Source organism: Lates calcarifer, linkage group LG3 (assembly GCF_001640805.2).
Source record: "Lates calcarifer isolate ASB-BC8 linkage group LG3, TLL_Latcal_v3, whole genome shotgun sequence".
NCBI classification, from domain to species: Eukaryota; Metazoa; Chordata; class Actinopteri; family Centropomidae; genus Lates; species Lates calcarifer.
The window spans coordinates 8,480,159-8,505,636 of NC_066835.1; the positions used below are offsets into that span (position 1 = coordinate 8,480,159).

The 25,478-nt window shown below is 42.9% G+C and overlaps 1 protein-coding gene across 1 annotated transcript; it reads right to left on the reverse strand.

Moving 5' to 3' along the window:
- On the reverse strand, positions 1-25,090 carry rftn1a (raftlin, lipid raft linker 1a). Its single transcript, XM_018666775.2, has 10 exons — positions 24,728-25,090; positions 17,932-18,083; positions 10,439-10,622; positions 8,386-8,494; positions 4,242-5,007; positions 3,938-4,141; positions 3,051-3,160; positions 2,715-2,818; positions 2,166-2,241; positions 1-1,860 (listed from the first exon to the last, which is right to left on the reverse strand). The coding sequence occupies exons 2-10, from the start codon at positions 18,077-18,079 to the stop codon at positions 1,435-1,437; spliced, it is 2,127 nt and encodes a 708-aa protein (XP_018522291.1). The 5' UTR covers positions 18,080-18,083; positions 24,728-25,090; the 3' UTR covers positions 1-1,434.
- Between the last annotated feature and the right edge of the window lie 388 nt (positions 25,091-25,478).

Below are 25,478 nucleotides of genomic sequence, written 5' to 3' on the forward strand. Positions count from 1 at the left end.
TGTTTTTCAACACTTTATTGACCTCTGCTTTTATATAAAGACTTACATGTCACACTACTTACAACACAGATGGCCCCAGGAAATAAGTCAGAAATAGCTGATTTTTAATGTACACATTTTCTGCAGAGGAAACCCTTAAAGGGTCAGTTCACTCAATTTACAAAAAAGAATTTTCTCACTTGTGTCTTGTATCTTGTTAAACAGACAATTTTGGTTTGATTTGGTCAGGTTTTGAGACAGATCCTATACAATGCAGGTGAATGGAAATGATTTGTGATGCTCCCAGCACTGAAAAATTGCATTAAAAAAATTAACACATCAAATGTATTTTATTATCTTGAATAACAGACATATCACTTCTGAAGAGAGATCTTGATTTTTTTTAGTTAGAACTAAAACAAAATCACCTTCATTATACTGAGGTGGAGACAGAAAATCTCACGACACAGATATCTCAAAACCTGGACAAAAAGAACCAAAACTATCCACATAGCTAGTCTCTACTAGAGCTAATGACTAATGATTTGAATGAACTGACCCTTTAATTAGACCATGTAAAATGCACCGAATATTGCCTCAATATAGTGTAGAACCTGGCTGATACTGTATTATTTTCTTTTTCTTTTTTTTGGCAACTCAAATAAATTTCAATATTTAAAAAAATCTGATCACTACATATATGATTTTTTCAACTAATTAAGAGTAGTCCCTAAATTTTGTTTTTGAAAAAAATATGACCAAGATATGTACTGAGTGAAACATTTTTAAATAAACTCACTGCGGTAGACAAATGACACCACGGTGAGTGTATAGTGACAATTTCCTCAAACATCTTTGGCATATCTGTACTACAGTGTCTTGTTTATTGGCCAACATATAAGTTGATACTGTCTGTAATAAGCAGATGTATCAGTTGGGCTTTAATGCAGTTTATTAAATACCTTGTGTTTTTCCTGTCTTTCTATCTTAATTTATATAGTTTACATATAAAAATACAATGAGCCCAGTGAAATCAATACTCCCTTTTTAACAGTCCTATTACAAGAAAGTAGTAAAATACAACAATGGGCAAGAAAATAATACTTAAGGCTTAGACTAGAGACTTCCTCTAAGTTTTACTGTATAGTGTAGTCCTGTGCAGTCTCATTTCATTTCATGTAAAGACATCAAATAGCAACACTGACCGAAAGCAGAAGAACTGCACAACACTTTCCCATTTTCGGGAGCTACAACTTCAAAGACTCGCGTCCTAAACAGCAGATTGAAGCGTTAGCAACAGTACATGATATAAATACAGCATATATGACTACATCTGGAATGTCCACAGGGGAACTAAAAATCCAGATCAACAAAACACTCCTTTATAAGACCTTTTTTTTTTTTGATAAACTAACCAGGTTTCAGCTTACCTTTTCCCATTTTGTTCCCAATGTGTCAACAGACGCCTGAAAACAGCTGCTGTTTGATCCGTTCTTCCATCTTCACCTCCTCTTTGACCCCTCCATCATCTCTCTGACACACATCTGTCCATCTCACCGACTTCTCCTGCTTGGACAGAGGGATCTTGTCAATGTCAGTTTCCTCCTCCCGGCCTTCGACAGAAATCCTGCTCCCTGATAGGGACGCCGAGCCCCTTTGATGTCGTGCGTCCTCTCCCCTCTCCTCTCCGCCTTCCTGAGGGCTCGCCCCTTCGTTTCTTCCGCTGTCCCTGCTCTTCCTCCTTTTGGCCTCCTCTTCCTCTTCTTTTGTGTCTCGTCTTAACCTGTCCATCTCTGCCTCCATCACTGGGGACCTGTTCTCCCTCTCCTCTTCTCCTGTAGAGTTTTTCTTTGCCTTGTTGCGACCCCTGAGGTTCAGCATCTGAAATCAAATAGACGCGTTTGAGACGGTTTTGTGCTTTTTCTTTCTTCTTTCCATCTCTCCAGGCACCTGACAAACCACAACAAAGCCTCTCTCATTGATGCCTCTTTCCTGTACAGTTTGAGCCCGTCTATTCGCCTATTATTAGACTTTTTCCTGAGCGGGTTTATATTTGCTGTACATCCCATATTTAGCAACATGACTTTTTAATGGCACCCTCTGTGACATAAAGTCACATATCCTAAAGGCACAACAGAGATAAGTGACAGATGTGCTGCGGAGATGGAAGAAAAAGGGGAGCAAACCTTGAAGTCTTTTCTTTTGCGCTGCAAAACAGGTCTCTGAAGGAAGAGGATTTGCTTGGTCGACAAACTCCCATCACTGCGGAAAGAAAAGAGCAGCACTTTCATTACTGTTACCTCTTGTGTTATAATCTGACGAGCCTGCATATCGCTACATGTATTGAAATCTGGTTTCTGTTTGTTGCGGGTTGTAAAGTGACAGGTTACAAGACAAGAGCATCTCAGCGACGGAGCTTTTGTTCGCAGCTCCGACAGATTTCAAAAGCGGTTTCATGTTGGGATGAGCACATGATCGTGATTTGTCAGATCTCAAACCATCTGTCCTGTGTATCTAAAATACGCTGTCAGTTGTAATCCCAAAACAGAATTAGATGGGCAACATCCAGGACAAAAGAATAATCACTCTGAAATCAACAAAGCAGTAATTAGTCTTTGCTGGTTTTAGATGATGTTATTCACAATGATCAGATGTAAAGAAAAAGAAGAAGATGGGTTCAGCAGAGATATGAGTTTTTGGCTGCAACGGTGATGTGTTTGGGTGTAGTTCTGTACCTGTTGGTCTTGACAATTGGAGTGGGTAACACACACATTAGCCTCCATCCATATGGAGCTAAAGACTGGAGCAATGGGATATAGTCTGTTTTCACCACCACACCCTGAGCAGGAGAAAGCGAGAAAAACCCTCACACCAACAAGTATGCAATAAGACATACATGTATGGAAAAAACACACAGGTAAGTTAAACCCAGCCACAAGCATACACACACTGGTTCCCTTCATCTCCACTCTTACGTAATGTCTGACAGAAAACAGCTTAAGCCTTCAGTCACAAAGGATTTGTCTCAAAGTGCACATCTTCTCCAGAGTATTAAAAAGTCAAAGACCTACATCAACAACGGTCCACTGCTCAACCACGATAGCATCATAGGAGGTGTTTGTGGTCTCCTCCGCAGAGCTCTGGAAGATGAACACACTATCCACAGATGAGACCCCATTGTCTGGAGAGAAAACAGGACAAATCAGGGACAGAGTCAGATGAACAGAGGGGGGATGTATGTGATTCAGACAGTCTCCGATCTCTTGCTATTGATCCCCTGTCTCCCCCATGGCTTAAGCCTACTTATTCCACGGGTGACTGAGCAGTGACTTATGGTTGTAAGCCGCGGACTTGCGGCACATAACTCTGCGCATATCATCCATTACCCTGCAGTGAAGCATAGATCTACAGCCGGAAGCAGCCTTTTCCTCTCGTCGAGCACCACTGCAACTAAAGCAAGGAAATTCCTCTACAAGTTTGAGTCATTTATTTAAGAAGTCATAAAGTGAAAGAGGAATGAAGGCTGTTTTTAGCCATGTTAGCAGCATGGCCCTATGGATGGCAATGTCAATGTTGGTCAGTACATTACAATGGTATGCCATAAAATGTTGAACATTCATGGTCCCTAGAGGATGAATCCTACTGACTTTGGTGAGCACATGGCTTTTCCTCTGGTGCCACCATGCTGTTAACAATTGTGCTTTGTAGTGAAATGCCTTGACAACTATTGGATGGATTGGCAAGAATTTTTCTACTGGCATTTGGGCTCCCTTCTGATGAACTATACAAACACTGGTGATCCCATAAATATTCATCTTTGACATAAACTCTGAACTTTTAGGTTTAATGATGCTGCTTCTGCCTGTAGTCACAATGTTTTCCTGTGTCTGATCATGAGATGAAAACAACTTGAGAATGACAGTCTGCTGCAGTTTATTGCTATATTCATCAAACATACCGTTATCATCTCCAAGGTGGAAAAACCCATCAATGAGGTGTGCACCGCTGGTGAAATGCTGAGTCATGTGGTCAAGCCAGTGTGCGTCAACTTCTGTGATTAGCCCTGCTTCCTTTTGAACTCGGAGCGGCACCCTCAGTGAGTAGAACCTCAGAGAAGTGTTCAGCTCCCCTGTGTGATTGTACAGGGCAAAGAGCTGCATCCCTACAGACACAAATAAACAGGAAAATTAGCAACTGCAGAGAGAGATCTGCTTACTAATGACTTGTCAAACTAGACAACAGACAGGACGCTCGTTACTTACTAGCCTGCGCTGGTGGTGAAGTTGTGCTTTTATCTTTCTCTGAACTCTTGAGCCGAATGTGGTTGTTGTTGTGTGTTGTTACTCTGCTTTGCCCATCCGTACAGACAGAGCCAGACTTTTTTTCATGGTTGCGTTCATGTTCTGGAGAGCTGAGGCAGCTGTCTGAGCTTGAACCTTGTCTTTCTCTCTGCTTTGGCAGGTTAAATTGTTTTTCTGTGGGTTCTTCGTGTTCTGGTAGACTATGCTCCTGCTGCCTGACTGTATCTGTGCTTTCTGTAGGCCTGAGACATGGCTGGCTCCCATGGGTATCTGCAGGGTTTTGATTTGGACACCACTGAGCTGTGTCTACACCAGGTTTACTGTGATTTTGAGGTTGGTTTGTTGATTCAAGTGACTCTTTGAAACTGATCTGTGAGGTCTGACTTTGTTCATTAGACTCCTCCGTGTTGAGCTCTGAACTGGGTTTCAGAGGGCTGAAGTCTGGCTCTCTGGGCACCAAAGGCTGTGTGTTACATTCTACGTTTTCATGATCTAACTCTTGAGGTTCAAAGGGGTCAGAGGGGTCAGGTTCTGTGCCGTTTTGATGCGGTTCAGTCAGATCTGTCGGGCTGGTGTTGGTGCTGAAGGGGTGTCGATGTATGGGCGAAGGGCTTGAATGTAAGGACGACAGATCCTCTGGGTCCCAGTGCCCCAAGAAGCAGGGCCCCCCACCTGGCTGCTGAAGAAAGCCCACAAACATCACCCCTTGCTCTGCTACATCCTGGATCTGTTGGAATGACACACACACACACACACACACACACACACACACACACACACACACACACACACACACACAATGTTATCACCTATACACACCCACAATATCTATTAGAATCTAATTTGAGTGACACATAAATATAAAAGATGTCATTCACAGCACCAGAAATAAATTACAGTACAGTCTGTTCTACTACAGTCAGACAAACAAAGCCTCATTTACACACAAACAAAGGCTGATGTATGCAGAGCAGATATTCTGCAAAATAACAACCTACCTAATCATCTGCAAAGATCAAATATTCAAATGACAAAAGGACCTCATTATCTCAACGCATCCGCGTGCATGCACGTGTGTGACAGCATGTGTGCGTGTGTGTATATGTGTGTGTCTCGCTCCCTCCCATGGAGCTCTGGTGGTTAATTGTCAGTTGATATTTGCACTGACAGTTTTAGACAGGCTCGACAGGAGAGAAATCAGATTGCAAACTACCACCAAACAATAATGAGACACATCTTCCCCTATTACCCACTACTTTTGACACTTCACTCATTCATGCGCACACGTCACATTTCTAAACAGTCTGTCTATAACATCCAACACACTCACGCAGTTTTATCTGATGACTATGTCTGGAGACAGATTGAGAGTGGGTGGGCTAGTGAGTGCTGGAAAAATAGAGGTGTAGAATTTCAAAACTGAAAACACACTCTCACATGCACGCATGTACACACCCACACCCCATCCTGTCACTCTGTCTGCCCGGTACTGCTCCTGGGTTCTTATCTCGAACTCTCTGGCAGCTTGTGATCTGATTGGTTATTCATGTCACGCTGCCGGAGCCTATCACATTATACTCAGTGATGTGCATTTCCATCCAATCAGGTTTCCCTTTGTGCGCTCTGGGTGTTCAGATGCAAATCTATTCAATAGAGCACATTTTCATTTCCCATTGTAGGACTGTTGGCGAATTCATGAGCAGAGACCAAAAGTGAGTTTTATAGCTGATAAATGCCAGTGATGACGCTGTGGTTGGCGGGGTATCTAGGGTTAACCCTCACTATAATCTACCCCAACTACTGTAATGCTCCATTCACTGTACTGCTCCTCCCTTTGTTTCTCAGTTACAAGTGCATGAACTAGCGTGAACTAACGAAACTAGGTGGAATCCAGTTTGTTCTGCTCGTTTCTTTTCCTCCTCCATCTTTATTTATAGCCCACTTGGGTCTATCTATACAACTGGACCTGGTCCTTGTTCAGCTTCCCCTCAAAATGAATTGCTAAAACCCCTCCAATCAGGTAAATTTGCAATACTTTAAAATGGAAAACCTCTAATCAAATCTACTCCATTTGAATTGGAGAAGCTCTGCGTGTCTTGACCAGAGTCCGGGTTACCATATGGCCCAGACAGGCAATTATAGGCAGTCACATCTACTGTTGCCTGTAGCCTTTTGTGCCCAGTAATGTTTGCTTCACTGTCACAGCAGTGCTGCACCAACATGAAAGGCGCACACGAAAACACACAGCGCAACAAGTACGGAGACAGAGATGGCAGGAGGGGTGGATTCTACATCTCTAGATCGCTTTTGTTAAAAGACTACTCCACCAATTTAGCACTGCACTCCAGGAGGAGAAAGCCAGGAAGAAAAGTGACACTGAAAATACCGAAATATGCCAAGAAATTATGAGAGAAGAGAAATGTTTAGGACTGGACATTACCTATAACCCACTGTATTAAATCGACTTCCACTTTGTTTTGTGTGTAGACATGATTATAAACAATAAGGATAATAATTCCAGCAGTGTAGCATTTCCAAAGTGCTATTTGAGAACAAAATAAAAAGGGCACCCTCCAACAGAAATTACATGATTCTTTAAAAAGACATCTGGAGTCATGAAGATGTGGACCACCTGCCTGTAGTCTGTGACCTCCTGTGCCTCTCAACAGATCTCTATGTGGCTATCAAACATAACACACTCTCTAGGGGATACAATGATCCAATACACCAGATAAGTATCAGTGCAGATACTGACCTCATTAAGGGGACTAGGTAACAGACATGATGTAACCAATCCTGTGTCTTTGTCTTACTTCAGTTGTATTCATGAAGTCACAACTGGCCACTTTGTATCACTTCCTCTAGTGCTACTCTTACAATCCAATTGGCCAGCTTCTTATCGCTCTTAAATGGAAAAAACTCTTCATTCCCATTCCTATGTTAGCTGGCTGAAATACATTCTTTTTCATATTAAATTAGAAAAGATAAGAGTTTCCATCAGAGAGTCTCTTCTCATCTCATTGGATCCCCTCTTTGACTTGATGACTAGGTGATTGCAGTTTTTATTCTATTGTATTTTCTTATTTCATTTATTAATGTTGTCCCATCCTCCCTACTCCTCGCTCCTTTTTTCAGTCTCGTACATGACTTCAGAGGTCCACTGGATGTGATAGTGTTCTGTCAGGTATAGAAATAAGGGGCTGCTAGGGAGCACTGGCTGTTCCTTCTTTTGAAATACATTGTACAGGTATATTTTCTTATGTTATTTTTTTAACCTACCTGATTATGCCTATGCAAGACTAATAAAAATATTTTAAGAGGAACTGGATGTCAACTGAGTGTTCAGTGCCACGGCAACCCTTGACCTAAAAATTATTGCCTCAGGGTTGTATGTCTCCGCTAGCCAGTCAAGTTGCTGTTTACATCCATGTCTGTCCAGACTCATATCACACACATCTACAACCCAGAAGCACATAAGATCTATACAGTCACCACCGTTTTGAGATGGGCACCCAAGATTAGTGTCACCAATTCAGTATCTGACCACATGTGAAATATAGTCACTGTCTCCCCTTCTCTTCCAGAGTTATAGCATTGAATAATGGCCAAATATGATGTTACAGTGAGGTTGACCTTTAACCTTTTCAATAAAAAAAATGTAATCACTTCATCATTTTATTCTATGAAATGTGTGAAATTTTGTCAGAATTTGTCAGAATTCTTGGGTTATGGCCAAAAATGTGTTTTGTGAGATCACAGTGACCTTTGACCACAAAAGTCTCATCAGTTCAACCTTGAGTCCAAGTGAACTCTTGTGTCAAATTTGAAGAAATTCCCTCTAGGCGTTTGTGAGATATCGTGTTCACGAGAATGGGACGGTTGAACGGCCTGAAAACATAATGATAATGACCAAGTTCCTATTAGAAATTACAGTCTTACAGCCTCTTGAATGTCTTTGAAGAATATTGACTGATTTGTTTGCATAACACAACAAAGATCATTATTTTTATCCCAGCCTTGATGAATTACTATTTGAAGACAAATTCATGAGTAGTGAACAATATGAGGCCTGTGTTGGCACAACTCTGCGCCCCCTCGAACTCACCCTCTTGACGTAGCTCTGGATCACTTCCGGGTCAGCGGTCTGGTGACCCGCCACACACACATCTGTCTCCAGACGATGTCTTGCCCACCTCAGTTGGCTTTTCTCTGAACTACAGGGTGAGAAATGAAAACACTTAAACAAATATTCACTGCAAAACATCAATCATATGTAATTGACCTCCGTCCAATTCTGCTCTTATGAACCAGAAAATGTTAAATGTACCTGCACTGTTATAACATTACCCTGGGCTGTCTCCTTTAGATTAGTTTCCCGTGCATTACCTCCAGAGCAGTTCCAGCACCTAGTAACATTACAGTCTAAACGAGCCTACACTCTATGGACAAGCTAATGTTCATGAGCATTTATTGACCAAGAGCAATCACAGCAGAAATATAACGTGGGTTCTGGAGCAGGGTGAATTTTCCATTTAAGGAGAGCACACATTCACCACAATCACAATAGACTTATTAGACAGCATAAGGGACTGAATTTCCTTCTGCTCCCACTGCAGGACACCATTATAAAAGGAGTATTCAGATACGCCTCTTCAGATTTGGATTGAGGTCAGTGGGAAGGCCGTGGTAATATCTTGTGCTCTGAGGCATGAGTGACATTCCCCAGCTAGATTTGAAACAGTAGATCTGTCAGATTTTTCTTCTTTCACTTTTAGGGTTTCTGATGAAAGGGGATGGCGGTGATGGGGAGATAAAAGGCGGAGTAAAGGGGACAAAGGGGGGAGGGAGGGGTGAGGAGGACAAAAGAAAAGAGGGGACGCCATCTCTGAAGAAAGCAGATGAAAGGATGGAGAGATGGTTTCTCTCTTTCAGCGCGCCATTCCCCTCTGGCGAGCGCTGATGATGCAATCAGCCGTCTCCACGGTGACAGGTGCCAGGAAGCAGCAGGACCACTTGGCAGGAGGGGCATCAAAGGAGCAGCCTGGCATCTGCCTGTGCACTAGAGTGTGTGTTGTGTGTTTGTGTGTGTGAATACAATACGCTATTTCTTGAATTCACATTAAAAGGGCACGTTGAAGAAGATGCATAAAACTGTAGACTAAGCAAAGAACTCCCTTTAATTGCAATGAAAAAGTGATGACAATAGAGGGTTACATGTATAACCCCAGTTCTCTGAGTGAAGAGACACAAAGACTGATCCACAGGGGTCCCCGTCTCTATGTGAGACAGTTTCTTCATCTAAATGATCATAAAGTTCTAGTAAGCTGAAGTCAGATATGCTGGAGAGAACGTCATTTGATGTATTGTTACTCATGTTTTGGAAATGTCAGAAAACATCCGTGGAGCCGTGAAATGTATGTAAACTGCCGATGGCAGTTGATTACTGAGGAAATGTTCTTAATGGAAAAAATAAGACTGCAAGCAGCAACACTGGGACAAAAATGGGAAAAATTATTGCCATTATTCATGACTCAAAACGGAAATGAACTACAAATGAATCCACTGACAGACTGCGGAAATGATAATGAAGAGTCTGAGGAGGTCTCTGCATGGATGTATATGGTTTCTATTTGCATCAGATCTGTCATTAACTTCCATGAAGAGATGCTGAGAATAAAACTAGCATTGTATGCCGCACCAGGAGAAGAGAGAGTGGTGAGGTATGAAAACTATACTCTGCCCAAATATGGTGGCAAATATTGTAGTTTTTATTGTCACCAGCAGAAGAGGGTTATAAAAAGAAGAACTAGGTTACAGAAGAGATACAGTACCTACACAGTATAGAGGGTATTCACACAGTACAGGATATTATCATGTATAGTCAAAAGTGAAGGAATTGGGGCACTGAGCTAAAGTTAGTTGTGGCTGACTCATGTGCAATTAATTTTACATCAAGAGAGAGAGAGGTGAGGTGCAGAATTTTGCTTGTGATAATGGGATTCAATTGGCTTCAATTGGCTAAGTCGCAAAAGCTGCTACCAAGTAACTATTCTCTAAATCTGGCTGCAAGTGAATCATCTAATTTATCTTAATCACTCTGCAGTGTAGTTGTTAAGAGTCAAAACTCTTCAGTGGAGTGTATTCTGAGGTTTGTGTACCTTGGCGTCTCTCGGACCAGCACGGCCCTGTGGAGCTGGCGCTGGATGTGTGCGTGGCGGGGGCCGCAGGGGTGAACAAACGGGTGGACGGCGACCAGGACGAAACCCTGCGCGTAAAGCTCCCTGACCTGAACCGGCAGCTCCCTGACCGAGGACAGACACAGTACCGAGGACACCGGCACCTCTGCAATAGGGGAGGACAGGAGAGAGAAAAAAATGTCATCAGCACGGAGTCTAATGGGACATGGTCGAGACAAGGATGCAAGAGAACAGGAGAAGTGGTAGAGAGGTGTTTGGTAGTGGATAAAAGCTGGAACAAAGAGGAAAAGGGAGAAGAGAAAAAAAGGGGGGGGGGGGGGGGGGGGGGGGGTGTTAAAAAGGGGACAAAGGGTGTGAAGGAACAAAGACAGAGAGCATGTTTCATTATGATAATTCCCACTGAACAACAACACATGGCATCTTCACGCTAAATCTGAAACTAATTACACCAGAACTATTAGCCTCTGTCCTCACTGTCACCAGTACAGTCTGGCTCTTGGAAAACACACAAGTGTGCAAAGACATACACTTATATGCATGCTGGGGGGGTGCTCATTTAAACACACACTCATCCTTATTAACAGACACAGGCTACACCTGCACTAACAGACACAGTTTAATCAAATGCGCGCGCGCACACACACACACACATATCAAAAGGTTTGAAAAGACAATGCTATCACATTGCCTGTTTGGGGCGTGTGGTATTAGCAGCAATCGCCCAACACAGAGCCGGTTGCCTTATTACCAAACACAATGGCACGAAAAACCCCTTCACTTCAGTGGAAATGGTTAGCGGAGCTTATCTTATGGAAGCAAACTGTCATAGCAAATCCACCAGGGAAGAGCGCAACGTTTGCGAGAACCGCCCTCTCGGGGTCGGTGCATTGTGGTGAGGCTTTCTCTCCGTTCATGGGCTTTTAAGGGGAACACGTGCATATACGGGCTGCGTGCTTCTGTGTCACTGAGTGAAACCAGGTGTGTGTGTGTTTGATAGAGAGAGAGAGAGAGAGAGAGAGAGAGAGAGAGAGAGAGAGAAGAGGATGAAAAGATGAGAGAGGTGAAGAGAAGGGAGACAGGAAAGAGAGAGGCAGTTAGCAGAACAGTGTTGGAGAGGGAGGAGAGAGGGAGAGAGATGAGGCTGTCTGTGCCTGAATGCTTGTCATCCTTTCCCATTCAATCTCATTTGCATGGGTCTGGAGAAGAGAAAATAACCTGAATAAATTAACCACACACACACACACACACACACACACACACACACACACACACACAGGAGAGGAAAAAAAGAGATGTGCAAGCCATCTCATTTTCAATTTGTTCTCCATCATCTGGCCTGTTCACACATACACGCACAAACACATACACACAAATGAGAAGCTGGACGCATGCTAGAATACAAGCACATAAACACACACTCTCCCATCTCAGTTAAACAATAGGAGGGAAAAAAAAAACCTACTCCCTGAGAAAATCCAAGCATCACATCATCTTGGCATAACTGCTTGGAACCAGTGAGAGCCTTTCATCAAGCAAACACTTAAACGGCTGTCTGTGGGGACTTATCAAAAGCAGCGCAGTGATAATAATAATAATAACAGCTGGAGACTGGGGTGGGGTGGCAGCAGGGGGGAGTTAGGGGAGAGGTGTGGTGGTGGTGACGGGGTGGGGTGGGGGAGGGGGATAACAACGATCCTGTCACCGTAAACAGTCATTAGCCGTCATTAGCTCTGCACGGCTGGCACTCACCCACCGACGAGACGTGGGGCAAGGCATCGCAGCTAATTCACGCTAGGCATACAGAAGTTATTAGGGTGTTATGCAGCGCTTTAGGGCTGGGAAGCGACTTCATTTATATCGTCTGCCACTGTGGGATTTAAAATAAAAAAAAGGGGAGGGAGGGAGGCTGCAATTCTGCTCCAGAATGGGAACATGGGAACGGCTCAGGGTAGAAAAGCCGGGTGGAGTTTTACAGTTTGCCAGCTAGAGAGGGCAAGGAGGTGTGAGGGTGTGCAAAGGAGTGTAAGAGCAGAGGCACAAGTGTGTTTCTGTGTGTGCAACTACATTATGTGTTTATGTGACTTTAAGGGTGTGAGAGTGAGAGAGAGAGAGGTACAGTAAAGCATGTGTATGTGAGTGCATGAGGATGTATACATGAGAGTGGGAACAAGTGTTTGTCAGAGATACAGACACGCACATCCAACGGGTGCATTGTCTAACAGACGCAAAAAGCGGCTGTTCAGCTGTTGATTCCCGCTCTGCTATTTCTGTCTCAACCCGCAGCTTTGACCACACGACAGCCGCTGTGCGTCTGTGAGCGACGACTCACTTTCTGACCCTGGATTTCGCACGTGGAGTGTGAGAGTCATCCCCCTTCCTTTGGTCCATTGGGAAGGGCATATTAATTCCTTGTTCAAATCCCTGAATTTCTGTGTGTGTGTGTGTGTATGAGAGACTGTAAAGCATATTTAGTGGGTTGTGCATTTGCCACACAGTATGTGTTGTCTGAGTGTGTGCACATGCGAAAGAGTTTGCACTAAGCCTGCTAGGTGATGCATGGGGATTACTACTCACAGCCACCCTCAAGGCTTATCCTTCTGCCTGGTGGAGGTTCACGTTTATTTAAATAGCTTTCTAATGACTTGCAGAGCTTTTAGGCGAGGATATGTGCCAAAACAGTGACTATAAAATAATCAAGTTCCTGGAGCCAGGAGCTCCCCGCTGTTTGGGGAATGTAGCCACGGGCTATGACAGTTGTTGGTCAGCATCTGAGCTTTGTCAAATGGGGTCTGATCTCCTCAGAGCGCCTGCTTTACAAGAAATGTCTCAGGGTTCACAAAAATGGCTGACAAGTACAAGCTGCAGAAAAAAGGTTTTCTGTGGTGAGAACACAGTGTGGCGCTTAAGGCGCATACAGTACCGTGTACTTGTGATGCTGTGAATTCCAGTCTGGCTCACTTTTGACACATAGCAGCTCTCTGCCGTCTTTGCTGGCATTTTCTACAGGCTCTATGCCAATAAGACTGGAATGACATTAAAAAAATTGACCAGAAAAATGGGTTGAACTATGTCAGATCAGCATTTTCAACGATGTTTCATCTAAAAAAATGTTTACCTGGAAAAGTGCAGATGTCACAAACTGATGGATTTGTCTTTGCCTGCTCTCTGAGCCAAATATATCACACACAGATTCAGATAGCAAAGATATATCATGTAAGGTAGGAGGAATATATCAACAGAGGAACTATCTATCATAATATTCAGGTGTAGATCACAAACACACACACAAATACTTGTGTATACTTTTGCTCATGTACGTATACTAGTATACGTACATGAGCAAAATAAACTAGCCTCGCAGGTATATAGCACAAAACAACAGTAACACAAACACACACACACATCTGAGCATTAGTCACATGTTGTAAGTTTTAATGAGCCGAGTGGGTCTCAGTCTCTGCAGGGTGGCAGAAAGTCATCAGCAGAGTTCAGCTCCTCACTGTCTGCTCCAGAGACCAGCGTTAGTCACACAGCATCACACCTAACTTCCCTCCTCACACATCGGCAGATTCCTGACTCCCGCTCACTCTCCTTCTCACACCTCTAACTCTCTTTTCTCCCTGGATTCTCTTCCTCTCTCCTCATTCTCCAGACTCTTGTTACTGCCCTACCCACCTCCAGACCGGAATAACGCTCGCCGTATTCTTTTGTTTTGGTGTGCTGCTCGTTCCCTCACCTGCAGTTCTCTGTCACACCTCCTTGACTTTATTCTTTCTCCCTTCTACTTTGGTACTTTTTTTTCCCTCTCTCCACTCTACCTCTTTTCTGCTACTGTTCCGCGCGCTCTCCGTCTTCTTCCGCTCATTATCTGCACGCAGCTTCCACACAAAGGAGTCTGGGTTAAAATGTCACACCTGGCTGTTACATTTCATACTCTACATTCATGCTGACATGTCAAGGTAACCAATCAATGTTACAATGGGGATAATGGCAATCGTGGCATTTTTTGTAAAGGTGAGCAATGTGTCAAGGTGCAGCAGATTGGTGATTAGAGAGTAATAGGACTGCTCAGTAAAATAAGACATTGAATTTCAGGTCATATGATGAGATGGAGCTGAAAAATCTAATAAATTGTCCATGTGTGAACCACAGGGCCAGTGCCTGAAACATTGAACATATTTCTCTTCATCCCCCCTTGGATTCACCACTGAGTCGCTGTGACCCAGTGCGAGCGAGCTGGGCTGGAAGTCACATGGAAATATTTTTCAGCTCAAGCATTGCTAGAGCTCATAAAACAAAAGCTGACACCATATTATCAGCCACATTGTTTCTGGGGAGTTTCATCACTCGCCGGTCAAAGGTCAAGTTGGAGACTACACTGTACTCGTCTTCAGTCTGGCCATTAAGCTCCTCTTCCTGAGAACACAACTTAGTTTAATAAACAGCCATCTAGTCTCACGTATCTCAGAGGGGCACCAGCAAAGATATTTGTTTTTCATTACTGTGTAAGAGTCGTCATGTCACGTTGGCAAGGAAATGATATTATTAATGGAAGCCAAATTGAATTAAAGCATGGATTTGACCGTGGGCTTCCTCAATGTCATGGACTGACATACAGATTCCTCTATCTGCTTCCCACATACATACATACACACACACACACACACACACACACCACACACACACACACACACACACAGACACACACACGACACACGACACACAAATACAAATAAATCCCTTTGCTGGGAATGAGGTCTCTCAATCTCCACAAACAATCAGATAATCCTTCAGGAATCCTTCACTTCTCTTGGTCTCTCTATCACAAATGGAGAAAGGGAAAGAGACAGAGAGAGGCAGACACACACCCACTCACAATCACACACACACACACAATCAATTCATAGTAGCTGTGTTTATCCTAAAATAGAGTATACCCATCTTAAGCAGCTCAGGTATCGTCATTGAGTTTACCATATAAATGACCTGCCTGTCTGTTGAAAGATAACACAAACTCTGTTGACTAAGTGCTATAAAGTGTTTTGTGTGAGCTTGAATGAGGCGGCATAGCAGCTTGTATGAACACTATGGTGCGCGTGTGTGCGGTCTTTCTGTATCTATATGTGTGCTGCTGCTGCTGCTGCTGCTGCTGCAATTAGACAATTTATCTGCTGCTGCCTTCAGGGACGAGAAAGACGAGCAATCCTCATGTCTATTGTCTGTTTTGGTCACCACCACCATTTTGGGGTGCCAGATCTCTCTCTCAGCCAACACTGAAGGCTAACCCATTTGCCAAACATAACAGGGCTGGCTGAAAACGAAGCCGACTGGCAACCGGACCGCTGCCACTTGGCCGTGGCGCTGTGCCTGCTGTCTGTTACAGTGTTGCATTGGAAACTCTTCTAAAAAGGACTTCAGTAGAGCCACTTGCACCTGCTTCAGCTTGTCGGGTGATGGAGTGCACCAGCGCCGGCTTGTAGAAACATTAAGCCATAAGGAAAAAAAAAAGGTTGATTTTTTTTTCATATCTGCTTTAACACTATCTGTTTCTTCTCCTCCCCTCTCTCTTCCCTCGCTCCGTCCCTCCCTTCTATCTCTTCACAGTCCACACCAACACAATGGCAGAATTAGTATTTTTAGAAACCAGATGCCTCTAGAGGATTCTCATCAAACATTCTCAAGACGCTGGGAGCGTGCACACACACAAACGCACACCCACAATTTTTCATATTCAGAAACAGATATACAAAAACACACACACACACACACACAGTACTCTAGACAGCATGCAAACACACATCAGCTTTGGTATATTGTCATTGTGTGAGCGAAAGGCAGGGGGAAGTTGGAGGGCATGGCTACAGCATGCACAATATAGCTGAATCTGAGAATTAGAGAACTCTTTGAACTCTCTGCAACAGGAGCTGCAAACAGACACAACTTCAGCTTATAAGCCACTTTCTGCCCTCAAGATACTTACAGTATGAGGGGGGAAAAACAGTTCCTGCAGAGTTGCTGACCTAAACATTTCATTTAACTGGTTAAAGTTGGAATAGCAACTGTGGCTATTTTATGAGTGGAACAAACACAAACACCATAGCCAGGAGTTCAGCATGACAGAGCAGAGCAGAGTTCAAGAGAAAAGTTGAGTAAACAACCACATTGTGCTTAAAAACAGAACAAGGTGCTCAGTAAAAAGAATTCCTTTGAATTACTTTGGATTTTAACCAAATGTGAAGACACATTCCTTGGAGCCTGTTCCCTCCTCCAGACTGGAACTGGGACAAATGTGAATCAGATCTGAATGAAGCTTGCCTACTGCATCTAATGGCCAAGATTTTGTTCTTTTCAGTTGAGCAGTGTTGAAATCGCCCCTCCTGTCACTCATTCATTCACTGTTTCCCTACATCAGCCTGCACGATAAACACTCTGATAAAGTGATTTCACCCACTTTGAATTCTCATCACTGGCATTTGAGGAGCAAAGGAGCTGATGAGAACTGCACTGAGAAGCCCCCCCCCCCCAAAAAAAATAGTATAGTATCCATGCTATGAATACCTCATCTAGTCAATTTGTGAGGGAACCTTTGGTTTCACTTAACCAGGGAAGCTAAAGAAACTAGTTTGGAATAGAAGAACAGCTAAGTCTAAGCTAAGCTAAGCTAAGAGTAATTGTCTGAAAGTAAAAAAACAAAAAAACAAAGCATAAACCTGCATTTACGGATTTATTTTGGCCACTTGGTGGCAATGCAACAAAAGGAAAGTATAACACTGACCTGTTATCACCTTATAAAGTTGGTAGTTGACTAATGTGTTGCTTATTCACAGAACTAGCATACACAGAGCAAAATTACTGAAGTCATGTTTCAGGCCACCTGGCAAATTTAAGTCCAATATTCACTCTTTTTTTTTTAGCTCTGCTTTGGTCTCCACCAACTTGGGTAATAATTCTCTATGGGTTTATCACTACAAGCAACCCCTTTTATCACATATACTTATTTGCTCCATTGTAAATGCAAAAATACTGTTTAGTGCAGCTTTAATTTTCAACATAAATCTGATCACACTTATAAAAACCTTTCAGTATTATTTCTCATGGTTATGGTGAAGCTGATATTTTGACACCAGCAAAGGTTGAACTTAAACTGACAAAATTTGTCCATCATCTTTGATAGAGACGTGATACATGAAGAAACAAGTAACAGATGACTATTTCAAGTATGCAAGAGTGGGAGAAGTCAAGTCACATAAAATACATGTCCCATTGGGTTTCATAGGCCGAACCCGAGCTCTAAAAAAGAACGCAGAAAAAACTTAAAACACAGTAAGAGGGAATAACAGTGACCCGATCCAGGATAAGTGGAAAAAATGGAATGGAATGAAATTAAGTGCACACAGGAGAACTGTCATAAAGAGACCATGGACAAAATATGTATGCTCTTACAGCATCCATACCTTCTTTCCCCAACAGGAAATCCAGGAAGTGGTAGGTGTACGCTACACCCACTTTAGTCTCCACCTGAGGCCTTCGAAGGGTGGAGTAGATATTGCCTGGGCTTCGCCTCTCTTCTGCCTTCCGCAGCTTAGGGAGCCTACACCCCATGTCTCTGTGATAGAGAAAAGGAGGAGGATAAAAAAATATGAGGGGAAATAAAAGGAGAAAAACAAGGAAGGGTGTTAACAAAGGCTTGACTAGGAGACATGAAACAGATAGTTTCTAAATATACAGAACACATTAGCACTTCCAATAGAGCATGCGTGATAGTCACACACACAAGCCTAAATGCTATTTCTCACGTGCGAGCTTGAGCTGCGGGAAAGAATGTGTGCATCTAACACACACACACACTCTCAGTGCAATAATGCTGAAATATGAGTGCCAGCCATTACCTGCTTGGTGGGCTATGATACGGGCATCTCCTAATCAAATAGGGCTGATTGGGAGCGACATGTTTGATCAGAACGAATTAAAGCAGAAATGAGACTGATTTCCTGCCCTGTCAAGCAGAGCGACATGAGACTAGATGGACGAGGAGAGGAGAGGAGAGGAGACGTTAACCATGTTGCAACCAATATACATGTTGATCCAAGGGTTGTCTCAGAGCACAAAGAAATCTGTGTTATTCTAATACTTTTTTGGATTGCGTAAGGACCAGCAGATACCCTCGAGGATTAGTGCCGGGAAACAAAATTTAAAGGGGGGCTTGAAATTTCTTTTAAAATTCCTCCTCTCCTGAAATTCAACAGGCAATTTAGACCTGAAGATCTGGGTTAGCATAAAAAGAAAAACAAGAAAAGTGTGGGGGGCTTTTGCGACAAATGATTAAGGATGGAAAGTGGCAGAATGACAAATGAGTTGAGCGAGTAAAAAAGAGAGGACATGAGAGGGGTAAGGGACAAGAGAAGAAGGGTGTGGCCAGACATCATCAAGCTAATCTAATGTGACAGCGCCGGTACCCTCAAACCATCGCCACAGTTACGATTAATATCCCCGTCTGCCACGGCTTGTAACAGCCTCACGGTGAGGTGCGCATCTGCATGTCCGTGTGCTCGTGTGTGTGAGTGTGTATGTCTACCCCTAAAGGCAGGTCTATATCCGTATCTCTGTATCTGTTTGGGGACCATGGAGAATGACACAGTAACTCCCATTGGGCCTAGTGCATGGACGTTAACTCGGCTAACGATCCTAACAGACTACATTAAGCCTGGTGTGTGTGTGTGTGTGTGTGTGTGGTGACTTACAGCTTTGAACGCATAGTAAGTGCATTTCCAAAAGGTCAGAAAGTTGCATAAGGCAGCATCTCTGATACATTTTCATAGCTCATCTGTCTTGAGATAGTACATTCTGTCATTTTAAATTTTACAAAGAACAAGCAATTAAGAGTCATTATTCTTTCAATACAACGTGCTCTTTCATAATGAGGACAAACGAGGAGAGATGGAGGGATGGTGCTTTGGGAGAAGGAGAGAGAGCGCGCAAGAAAACAGTACATCTTATCTGACTCTCTCTCCTCTCTTCTTCCTCCCACCATCCTTTCCTTCCCTCTTGACCTGTCTATCCCCTTCTTAAACTCTCATACCATTAGCTCTTCAGTTTGTCTTGTTCATGATTTGCAAAACTCTCTCTCCTTGTCTGACCCATGCCTTAATCACGCCTTTTCTCTTCGGCCTCTCCTCTGCTTTTGTCCGCCATCCTTGATTACGACAACTCCCTTCTTTCTGTTGGCACAATGGCCTTGATTAGTCTTGCAGAAAACTATTAATTTTAGTCATTCTTTCTCTCTGTGTCCATCTGATTACAAGAATCCCCAACCTTCCCTTGCTCATTATCAGTTAATCCTGACTTTTACTTTCGCTCCAACCTTCTTTGTCATCTTCCCTCCTGTGTTGCTCCTTCAATCCGTTCCCCAAACCCCTCTCTCTCTCCTCCATTCTTAATTCATCACCATCACCTCATCCATTTCTACCTTCTTTGATCCTCCAGTCATTACATTATAATGTCACATTATGCTCTTCCACACTATTTTCTATCACTCCCTGCCTACAGTACATTTCCTTTTGGGAGCTCCTCAACCCTCTCCATGCTCTATTCTTCCCTCCATTCGTTCAGTCCTTCTGTCTGGTGGCTCAATGAGTTTTTGCAGCAGAAGTGCTCTCCTGCTGAGCCTGTTAAGTCCCATAAAACTATTACAGTGTCTCCAGACAGTCAGCCAGCCTCAAGTTATGTTTAAGTTAGATCATGTAGATCCACTCCTAAACGTTATCCCTCCAGGCCTGGGCTTTAATATGCTCTGCTGTAGGGACACAGGCAGGTTAATACTGAGATGTTTAGCAGGCTTTATCTACAGCTGGCTTGGGAACTGGGCGTGGAAGAATGAAGCGTAAGACAGAGGAGAAATATGTGGTCAAAATATGATAATGGTGATGAATTTCCAGTAACAGAGATGTAAAGAGAAGCACTTAGGGAAAGACAGAAATGTCCACAGAGAGTGATTTGCACTTTCCATAGATGAGCTTCTCAACTTTCTTGCCCTTTAGCCTTGGCTCTAGTGTTTTAATACAATTTCAAACCTATCCCTATGCAAATGATCTCAATTTTCATTAAAAGAAAAAAAACATTAATTCATTGTCCTTATTTATGCATAATGCATTATGCAGTGCTAAAAAATCATAACAATCTGGAGTAATTTGCTTACTATTTTGCTTGTGGCAGTTGGTTTTATTGCTCTCAAAGAAAACATGATGGGTTCTGGTCTTGGTCTTGACTAGCCCACAGCTCTACTGTTTGATCCAACATCTCATCATTCTTTGTCATTGTACTCTAGTGGTTTTGTTTCAAAACAAAGGTTTCACTTTAACAGATGAACTCTTGTCTGTGAGATTTAGAAACAGATCTCTCTAATTGGACGCAACGTCAAATGAAAAAAAAAAAAAAAAAAAAAAAACCAAGGTAGGAACTCCAGCGAGTTCATCACTCGAGGCCTTTTTACTACATACGAGGCCTTTTTCTCTACATGTTGACTTCAAACAGAATCTCTCACTTGCTCTCCGCACGAACACACAGGCAGAATAAAAAAAACTCCATTAAAATGGTGAAAGACAGGAGAGAGAGACAGATAAAAGAAGTAAAAAAGAGAATGGAGTGAAGAGGGAGATAGACACGGAGTAGCAGAGGGCTTCTCATTAAAGAATCTCTTGTAACCGAGAGTTTTGAAATGACAGCAGATTTACGCGAGAGCATAATCTGTCTGCGTTATGCCACTGCTCTGCTACCTCCCGCACCACTCAGGGTGTGTGTGAGGGATGCCTGCTTTCCAAGAAGCAGTATTCATCCGCAGCAGAGGGAGAGCTACAGACATGCACAGGCTTGGGAAGATTCACAGTAAATATACATAGAACCACCAGGGAGAATCTCCAACAGGACCAAAGTTAAAATTCACATTTTTAAGCATCTACCATTGATTTTTTTTTAAGAAAAACAACTTTACTGTATATGAGAAATATACTGTTAAACCCATTAATTGTAATCCCCATCTGGGCCGACTAGCTACAGGTAGCATCAGGTGCTAGGATGAGAAATAAGTAAGCAATAATGCATGATGAGCTAGCTGGATATATGGAAATAATGGACAAGGTGAAAGCAAAGTCCATTACGTTTTAAGTCAGGACACTTCAGAGCTCATTATACAATTTTATGACATCAATTTGTCATAAGAAACAAAACTAGGAGCATAGATTGAAGTTCTGCAGGTACTGCTGTTATGGTTACATTCACTACTTTTACCTTGAGCACTGATTAACACTGAATAATGATTAGATTAGATCTGCAATGACAAGACAATTAATCAATTAGCTGATTGTCAGAAAATCAATCAGCATTTTTTTAAGCAAACATTCTGACCATTCTCTGGTGTCAGTCTGCAATTTCTCAGGTTTGCTGCTTTCCTGTGTTTGATGACATTCTGAATTAAACATTTGTCTCATATTCGTGACACAAAAATAATTTTAAGATGTAACACAACTAAGCTGTGATTTATAACTGAAACTATGAAGTATCTCCGCTAAGGTTCGACCAATATCGAAATGCGAGAGTTTAAAAATCAGATAATGATACTCTGGTTAATGATCTGTAACTTCTTGTCACTTATGGGCTGCTATAGAAACCAATACTGATATGTAAGCAGCAATTTAATATTCGCCAATATATAAGCATAGCCAGTTTAACAGTAGCCTTAATCCTAATATATTATTTTCACCTGACAATATTTTCTGTGGTCATCATATAAGTGCGGTAATGCACTTTGAATCTTTCCAGTAATGACGGACTCTGCTCGTAATGCATTTTCACTTTATGACTAATGTTCATAACAAACCTGCATTAGCGTTAACATTAAGGACCAACGTAAGAAGTGGCATTTACAAAAACATTAAGTGGAAGTTAAGAGTGAGTAGGTAGATGCACTTGCTTATCTGAAGTTCTAAAATCGACGGCACTGACTTTTTACCCATTTTCACCAGTGTCTGGTTGGATTGTTTGTTTGTTTGTCAGCAGGATTACGTAAAAAGTACTGAACTGATTTGCACCAAACTTGGTAGAGGGATGGTGTATGGGCCAGGGAAGAACCCAATAAGTTTTGGTGCCTTATGAGATATAAGAACATTATGAGATAGGGCTTTTTTGTTGACATTTTTGGGTAATTCTCAGGAGATCATTCATGGATCTTAATATAAAAGACCAGACGTTTGGTCTTGGCTGCTCCACTGAATGCCAATCTAGTTAATTATTACCATGTTGATTTTGTCTTAAACACTGGTGGGAGGCCAAGAACTACTTCATAGTCTTGAGTGAGCCATTGTCAGAGGTCCCAGAATTTCTAGCATCACCACCCCTGACTACAACTACCATACACCCCCTGACAAAAAGTGTTTGTTTTTGCTGCATGTAATATAGTTTCTTGTTGTGTTCATTTTTGCACCTGATGCACAAAACTGATTTACAGCAAGTATCAGCAAATAAAACTGTCACTGCTGGCCTCCAGTCTCCTTTATTATTGGACTTTATGGGCTTGCTTGGAAGCCATAACTCCTACTGCCTGCAAGTAGATGGCATTATGACCACTGTATATGCAAAGAATGCTTGGCCTGTTAACACTGTGTGACTCTGAATTAAGTCGCTTTTTATGATGCATGGTAGTTGAACAACAAAAAAACTAGAAGTATGTCAGTGAAAAATGCTGCATTATTGTTAAGATCTTGTGTTGCGCTGTCTGCGTTTCACTGCCATTTCAAAATTAGAGGTGACAGACTGAGTCCTGAGGAGTGGGCTTCCCTCCCACTGGGTTGGAGCTCCACTCAGTCTCTATCCAGGGAATTGGGGGGTGGGAGGGGTGCTGATGATGGGGAAAGAGAAGGAGTACAAGAACAGAATGAGGAGAAAAAGAGAAGGAGGGGGGCAATAGAGACAGACAGAAAAGGTGAGAAAGACAGACAAGAGAGCAGACTGGGAGCATGTCAAGTTGCCTTGAGGGAGGTGCGGTTCCCCCCCAAGCAGCAAAATAGTCACCTCGAACAGTGTTTTAATGAGGCTGCATGTGGAGGATAAAAACAAATTATGACATTGATGTATTGGGCTGTCGCACAGCTCCTTGTGCAGCCTGTTTTGCTCTAAAAAACAACAGTTTATGAGCACAGGAAGACTGTTTGGACTGGGACATCCATTTACTAAACCCTGAGGTAGACTCTTAAGGAATCCACCATTTAACACAGGTAAACTAAATTTCTGAGGAAAAAGAACAAGTCGTGAATATTAGACTACTGCTGGCATGGCCGCTATGACAAGCTGGATGCACCTCACTACTAATGAGTGTTTTTTTCAAATGCTTCCAAATAGATTTCCATGCTATATGGAAAGCACCCATACACAGCCATGTAACTAATTGATGCCCCATGCATTTTGTGGGTGCAGTCTAGCTTGAAATTACATGTTTCTGGTTTTCCTTTTTCCTCTTTGGTGCGTTCAACCTCAACACCCGCCCCCCTCTCTCTACATACACACACACACACACACACACGCGCACACACACACACACACACACACACTCACCCTTTCTCACAACACGTGGCTAGCTGTTGTTGCCCGTTAACGGCGGTAGTTTGGTGAACGGGAAATGATGCATGACAGGTCGCTTACGCACCAAATCTTTCTCTTCCTGACACACACACACGCGCACACACACACACACACACACGCCATCCCCCCTTTTCCATCTGCGCTCGGCACATTTACTCCGTCACGCATATCTTGAGTTCACTTCAACCTGTGACAGTGAGCAGAGGGCTTATTCATTTCGTTCCGCCACGAATAAAAATTGTACACAACATCACACAAATCAAATAGACGGGCTGCCTGTCGAAAAACTGAGTGGATTTCTCTCTGTCACAGGTGCTTTATTTTGAAAGGGTCCCAAAGACTTCTCCACGAGTCCTGAGCTTTGCTTAGGGGAGGGTATCCCCCCCCTTCCATTTTAAAGTTTTCACTCAAAACCATATCACTCTAAACTCTCATACTGCACAATGTGAAAATTCACATAACGCAATAAGAGAGACAAAAATGTTATTGGGAAACATTAAAATTAGTTCCGGTCTCTCGTGTTGCAAGGAATCATTATGTTTGAACGTGTTCTGCAAAATACTCCAAAGTAGACTTTAAATAAATAAATAAAAATAAACAGCCAAAAAGAGTTAAACTCACCAATAAAATCGTTCCCTGTCTGTACGAAGTGAATGCTGGACTGGAAGCTTCCTCACACTTGAGTCAGTCGATGTGCGTCCTTCCTCACTCTGTCTCTCCAATGTCTTCACTGTCTGTCCCCGTTGCGGCTGCAGGAGTGAGACGCACGGCGGCTCTGATGCTGGGATCCAATGGGGAGGAAACATGAATCCTCCATTTAGAAACTACATCTGACTGCTGCTGAATCTCACGGGCAGCTCGTGACAGACGTTCGGTCTGCCGCTCTCCTGTCTGTCTGCAGCGCGCGCGTGTGTGCGCATTAGTAGAGAGGAGAGGGAAAGAGAGAGGGCGGTTTACTCTCACCCTCCTCTCTCCTCCCTGTCGTTCCACACAGCTTGGATCATCTGAAACACTTTGGGGAAAAAACAATATTAATCATATTAGAGACTTTTGTGTCGACAGAATTAACCGAGTGACTGTAAAATCCGTAGGAAAGTGACAGGAAACACACCCACGAAGAAGGGAAAGTGTACTATGCACCATGGAGATATGTTTGCCCCAGTAGTGAAAGTGTAAAGTTTGTGTTTCAGTGTGATAGTAACACATAAATGTGTCTTCCATCAAGGTTATCAGGGTTGAAGGTGTTTGTGTTTTTCACAAGTCTCCTTTGGAAAATTCATATTTCATAAGCTATCCAGACTTATCCATAATTCAGAAACGTCTGACTGGGTGGTTGGATGGGTGGGTAGGGCTGGTGGGTGGTCACGGGCTG

Bases quoted from the DNA above. Each gene is read 5' to 3' on its own strand.
- rftn1a (XM_018666775.2), bottom strand. From the start codon at position 18,079: ATGGGGTGTAGGCTCCCTAAGCTGCGGAAGGCAGAAGAGAGGCGAAGC. The intron at 4,142-4,241 runs GTAAGTAACGAG...TTGTGTCTGTAG, and splicing joins TTCACCACCAGCGCAGGCTA to GGATGCAGCTCTTTGCCCTG. The intron at 2,819-3,050 runs GTAGGTCTTTGA...TCTCCTGCTCAG, and splicing joins AGCAGTGGACCGTTGTTGAT to GGTGTGGTGGTGAAAACAGA.